The sequence below is a fragment of the Etheostoma spectabile genome, chromosome 19 (assembly GCF_008692095.1).
Source record: "Etheostoma spectabile isolate EspeVRDwgs_2016 chromosome 19, UIUC_Espe_1.0, whole genome shotgun sequence".
NCBI lineage: Eukaryota > Metazoa > Chordata > Actinopteri > Perciformes > Percidae > Etheostoma > Etheostoma spectabile.
Window position 1 is genome coordinate 19,122,877 of NC_045751.1, and position 6,529 is coordinate 19,129,405.

The 6,529-nt window shown below is 46.7% G+C and overlaps 1 protein-coding gene across 1 annotated transcript; it reads right to left on the reverse strand.

Annotated features, from left to right (window-relative positions):
- Positions 1-582: 582 nt before the first annotated feature.
- LOC116669481 (protocadherin-7-like) lies at positions 583-5,125 on the reverse strand. The gene is given in 6 exon segments (XM_032499356.1): positions 583-1,622; positions 1,625-1,699; positions 1,702-1,920; positions 1,923-3,506; positions 3,509-3,598; positions 3,601-5,125. Coding segments are annotated over 6 exon segments (3,120 nt in total). The 5' UTR covers positions 3,713-5,125.
- Between the last annotated feature and the right edge of the window lie 1,404 nt (positions 5,126-6,529).

The following is a 6,529-nucleotide window of genomic DNA, read 5'->3' on the forward strand; positions in this document are numbered from 1 at the left end:
ACTGGCCAGATGTTCCTATTGAAGTCGTGACTGTAAAACTGACTCACAAAAACTCTAAAAAAAAAACGAAAAAAAACCTTGTTTGTGCTGAATTTACCCTACATCTACCTTTTTTCTCCCTCTTTCACAAGAAGACAAGGCAGCCTTGTCACAGACACACGGGCAGGGCAGGGCTTGACATGGCTAAAAGGGAGCGTAGCCGGCCTCTGGCACGCTCCCCTCTGGGATACAATAACTGCAAACCAAACCCTTATGTGAGCTGTCTACAACACTCCGACCCATAGTTGCTAAGGTTAGTAGATGTGACACCGCAGACGGAAAAGGCAGCCTCAACACATGGCGTGATGAAAGGGAAGAAGTTGGACGGGTTTGGTCGAGTGGTAACGATACCCCCTTCGTAAGCTAATCTAAACCTTTCTCTTCCCTTTCAATATTACATGTGAATGGCACTCCAAACCAAAACAGATCAATACCGCTAACTTGACACACATTAGCACCATAAAGGCAACAAGACTACTGAGACTAGCCCTGTCAGAAAGCATTATGGTAGAGAGAACACTAAGAGGAAGAAACAGAAGACATTTAAGAGTGGTGGAGGGAAGAAGGAAAACAAAAAAAGAGCATAGAAACGTGTCTTCTTACCTGTTTGTTGTACTTGTTGATGGTTTGACTGCTGTATTCAGAGCAGTGGTCAGATCCAAGGGAAATGTTATCTCCGGTGCCAACAAAGGTGTTGGCAGGGGGCAGGTCCTGAACTGCCTGGTGCTTTTTTCCAGCTGTCGGAGACTGCGGGTGAAGCTGGACAGTAGGGAGCGGTGAACTGGACTTGTAGTGCCGAGCCAGATCTGGGCTCCCTGGTCCTCCGTTGACTGACCGGTAGCGTCCCATGCCAGGACTGTCCGACAGCTTCTCGTTGACGCCATCGTAGCGCTGCCCGTTGGGTTTGGAGGCCTCTACGGTGACGATACTGCTATAGAGTGGCTGTTTGGACTTTTGTTTCTTCCTATCTTTTTTGGGCTTCTTGGACTTATCATGCTGCTGTGGCGTGAAGAAGTCTTCGTGATCCTTCTTGCCGGCCTCGTAGCCGTTCTTATTCTTGGGACGGCAGTAACGGGCCATGACGACGACTAGAATAATGAGGATAACCGTCATGATGCCAGAAACTACTCCAATGACGATGCTTAGCCGCTGTTTGCTTAGATCATAGTTGGGGTCCCCGGCAATGTTGGTGTTCAGAGACGTGCTCAGACTCTTAGCCACCTGGGTGTCCACAACTGTGGAATTGGAAAGTGTCTCATTGACATACACGTGAACTAGTGTCGTGGTGCTCTGTGAAGGCTGACCCTTGTCGTTTACCTGGACCACTAGTCTGTGGAGGCCATAGTGCTTCTGCTCCAACTTCCCCACCAGTGAAATGACCCCAGTGCCCCCATCAATCTCAAACAGCTTAAAGGGGTTTCCCCCAATGATGCTGTAGTTCAAGTCTGCGTTGATGCCAGTGTCGGCATCAGTGGCTATGACAGTCCTGACTACTGTTCTGATGTTGCTGGAGGGAGGAAGAAGAGTGTAGGAGCTGTTTATTGGGAAAGTGACTGTTGGTGCATTGTCATTATCATCCATATTAAGAGTGAAACTGTGGCGGTGGCGGATCTGGGTGGATCACCACCGTCCACAGCCTTGACACGGAATGTGTATGTGGTTTTTGCTCTCGGTCAAACGACAGACTGGAGAAAATAGTCCCTGTGTCATTCTCAATGGAAAAGATGTCCTCCTCTTCCTCAATGAAAAGACTCATCTCTGCATTATGGCCTTTATCTGCATCAATGACTGTGACCATGCCAACTGGGCTGTTTGGCTCAAGGTTTTCTTTAATGTAGAAAGTGAACACATCCTGCATGAACTTTGGATCATTGTCATTTTGTCTGCCACAAGGACAACCACTGTTGCTGAACCCTGTAGAGTGTTTATGCCCTTATCTTTGGCTATCACTTTGAATTCGTAGCGCTCCGTTTGCTCTCTATCCAGAATGGTGTTTACTCGGATGTCTCCACTGTCTGCGTCAATAGAGAAAATCCCATTTACTGATGAGTCTAGGGAATAGGCTATTTCAGCATTCTTCCCACTATCTGCATCGATGGCTGCTACTGTTGTCACCCGTTCACCAGGGGCATTGCTTTCTGGAAACGACACCTCTACTACATTCTGGCTGAAGATAGGAGGGTTGTCGTTAGTGTCGCCCACTTTGACGATAAGAGAGTTATTACTTGCCAGACTGGGGCTTCCAGAGTCCACAGCCACTATGACCACATTGTACTCCTGTGTGGCCTCATAGTCCAGCGTTGCAGACGTGTGGAGGAAATATTTCTTTTTATTCTGCTCACCCTCCATCTCGCTGGCTGGTTTGAGCTGAAAGGGAACATCCCCTACCACTGTGCAGGTCACAATGCCGTTTTCCCCCTGGTCACGGTCTGACACCTGAACTAAGGCAATGGGTGTGTCCACCACTACGTCCTCGGCCACGTTGGCTATGCCATCTTTTAAGAAAATGCGTCCAATTTTCCTTATCTCTATAGCAGGAACGTTGTCATTTTCATCCTTAATGTTCAACACCACAGTGGCCTTGTCCATTTTTGGTGGTTGGCCCCGGTCACGGGCCATTACTGTGAACCTAAGCTGGCTCACTTCTTCACGGTCGATGCGGTGCAACACACTCAGCCACCCTGTGCTTTCATCCAACCTCAGCAGTCTCCTTACTGACTCTGTGGCTGCCCCAAACACATACTCTATTTGACCATTAACCCCCACGTCTGCATCAGCCGCTTTGAGCTGCAGTATGGGGGCACCAGGGGAGCTGTTTTCTGGTAGGTCAGCTTCATACACACTCTTCTCAAATCGAGGGCTGTTGTCATTCACATCAGTGATCATCACCCTAAGAATGGCCTGGGAGGAGCGCGGGGGATCACCTCCATCCCTAACACGGAGTGTGAGCTCATAGGAGTCTCTCTGTTCCCTGTCAAGGGCCCCTTTAATGATGAGTTGAGGCTGCTTCTCTCCATCAGTAGTGTCAGCAACTTGCAGTTCAAAGACGCTGCTCCTGCTTGCTCCTTCCTCAAATCTCCTCTTCCCCGAGAATGAATCCCCAGAAGAGCCCAAGCGCCTTGAGTTTTCCCCATTGTCCTGGATAAGCTCATATCGCTCTATTCCATTTCTGCCAAAATCTCTGTCTGTGGCTGTGGGGAGCAGATAAAGCGTTCCAATGGGTCTGTTTTCCTCCACAGACAGTGTCAGGACAGGCGAGGGGAAAGACGGTGTGTTATCATTTATATCTAATATGATTACTTTTCCCTCAAAGAGGTCAACCCAGCTTTGGGCTGGTCCAATCACTGACACCTCAAAATCTATAAAACACTCGTTTTCATCAAATATCATTTGGCACTGCTGTAATTTTTCACGGTCTATGCGCCTCTCATTGGTGGCGAGCTCACCTGTTATGTTGTCTATTTTTAAAAATCAGAGCCTGACTCTAGCGTGAATGTCACCTCGCCGGACCCGGCAACAATGCCCAGGTCGCCGGCTACGTTCCCTACTCTGACATCGGCGGTCCCTCCTCAGCCAAACGGTACCGGAGCACTTGCTTGGCAGCGGGCTGATGCACAAGCTGCAGGATGAGCATGCTATAGTACAAATAGTCCACTGCACCAGTAGTCCTCATTGTTCTCCCGTGAAAAAATGTCCACTTAGATTTGAAAATGTCGACACAAAAAAAAAATTCTATCACTACCGGAGAGTCTGACTATGGAAAAAAAAAATCGTTTTCATAAAGAGCAAAGCCTTCTGCTGCGGGATGCGCGAGACTTCCTACATCGCTCCTGCTGCAGTGCAAAGCAGCAAGTGCACGGACTCTCGTCTGTTCTCTGCTTCCCCTCCTCCAGCACCGAATGTTAGTTGCTCTTTCCTTGTAATAGTAATTTTAAAAAAACGCAATGATATTAAAAAGTCGTCAGAGAGGCACCGTGCGCTCCCACAAATATTGGAATTGCATGCGCGTAAAAGCCAAAATGTTACAGGCTAGTCCGAACATCACCGGATCACCAGAAAGTGAATTCAGTCCATATACCGCCGTTTTACTCACAGTTTCAGGTTAGAATCTCCTTTTTTTTGGGTGAGGCAGCAATATTCCTCTCTCCGGCGATATGTCCATATGACAGTGGATCGTGTAAATGCCCGCGCAGTTTCCAAAACTCATCTGGCAGCGAGGGTTGACTGCAGGAAGCCTGACAACTCTCCGATCTTGAGGATGTGAATATGAAATAAATTACCTGTCCGACTGCCTACTCTGCTCTCTTCCTCCAAGTCACTTGCAGCCTGCAGGCAGAACAGTTCTTCCCTTTTGCAACTCTACAATGCCAAAGGTTGCATTAAGAAAGAAAAATCAAAACAATTAAAAATGTATATCCGACGCAGTTTATTTCGGAAACGTTGGTTGAATTCCTCAGTGTGTCCGGCACATTCAGCCTGTTCCCTCACCTGCAGACGCGCCGCATGTGTTTGGCAGCCCCTATCTGCAGCACTGTGAGAGGGATTCACAAATGATATTGCAGTCTCTCTCTCTCTTCTCCTCTCTCTCTCTCTTTCTTTCTCTCTCCCCCCCTCCTCCAGCAGCGCGCAAGTAAACAGGGTCGGACTTGGTCTTGATCGCCGGGTCCAGATACCAGTAGACAATATTTGACGAAAGGGGGACAGAGGAAGGAGATGCCTTAATATTGGGTCATTTTTATCGGTGTTGTCTCGATTCGAGGCTCGGCACAGTTAGGATGCTTTCTATATATGCTCCTGTGGGCAATATGACGAGATATTTAAAAAAAAAACTTACAAATTGATATATATATATTTTGAATTGTCATTGATTATAAAGTATTCTACATTAAAATAAGCAGTATATAATGACGTTATTTCATTGTCTGTGCAGTGTGGTGTGGTGCGGGGATGTTTGCTTTGCCGCAAGAGATCCCTTGTCGAAAAAACGCAAATTCAAAGCAGAACTTTTACGCACTGTTTGGTTGACGCAAGTTCTGTTTAAAATATGATATAAAAATAGTTCCAAATCCCTGTCCAGCAGCGGACGACACGACAGAGCCGCTGCAGGACGGGCGAGACGGGACGGGGCTGTCTGTGTGCGCAGCGCTGTCTGTGGTTTCCCTGTGGTTACTCATATGAATGTGTGTGGTCGCCAGTGGCTGTGCTCTCCGGCGCTGCGGGCTCAGTGTCTTCGCCTGCGCGCTGTTCAGTCCACTCAGCATCCAGGCATCCGAGACAGTGGTTATGAACTGATGTTGCTTAAAGACGAATAAGGACAGAAATCCCTCCTGAGTGGCCCTTCAGACCATCCTAACAAGGGTTTCTTGTTCGGCCACTGCGCAAACCCAACTCCCTGTGTAAGATTAGGGTGCGCGGTGTGTGTCCTACCAGCTGCCATCCAAGTAGTACTTGTGATGCAGTGTTCAACAAACATTCATGTCATGCTGGCGGTCACATTGGCGACAATTGTGCTTACATTCTCCCAGGGGTGCACTGTGTAATGGAGGAAAATGAGAGAGATTTATGTGCTTGCGTGGATTTATATCTCCTACAGCATATATGCGCTTTGCACTGCTGTGTAAGTGCGGGAAAAAAAAGGAAGAAACTTGTGCTTGAATACGGGTGCGTGCGTATCTCCTCAATAACTTGGAATTGAGGATGTTTTAATATAGGAGAGTGCGGCACTGTGTCTGATATTATACAGGGGAACAGTGAGGGGCAGAGTGGGACAGAGGGAGGGAAGGACGGGAGGGAAAGAGGCAGCCAGTCTCAGCAGCTGCATCTTCTCAGACGGTTGTCTGAATTCCAGCAGTGGCTTTATCCTTGCTTACTAGCGCCCTCTATCGTCACATTACAATCAACCCCCCTCAAAAGACTGGAGTGGAAGTAAGTCAGATAGAGGGTAAATCCACTCATGATTACTCTGTGGACGTGTTATTTTAATCCGTTAGTTAAATTTCGCTCAAAAGAATCTCTGTCTTGTACAATTTCCATACACCATAATGGTTCATTATAGGTAGGCTACATGTTTTAAATATGATTCAGAAGAATAGAAGTAGCAGGCATTTATGATTCATTCTTACAGTAATGGTGATTAGTTTAAGGGCACATGTTTTAAATATGACTCAGAAGTTGTAGGCCTATATGAATGTAGGAAGGCAGTTTCAATGATTGCAGATTAAAACATTTTCATCATAGGTAAGTTGCTTTATATTTCTAAATGACATAGATACTGTATTGGTGTTGTCAATGTCATGTACTTTAGCCAACATTGTTATATTTAATTCATGGGGAACACGATTGAATAGCCACTAAAATCATTGAATTAAAAATCTTCCAGTTTGGGACAATATATATGTTGGTTTACCCATGCCGATGGATTGTCAGTGTTATTTTTACATAATTGCTAGTTTAACCCAAGCTTTAATATTGTTATTCTGACCCAGTGTTA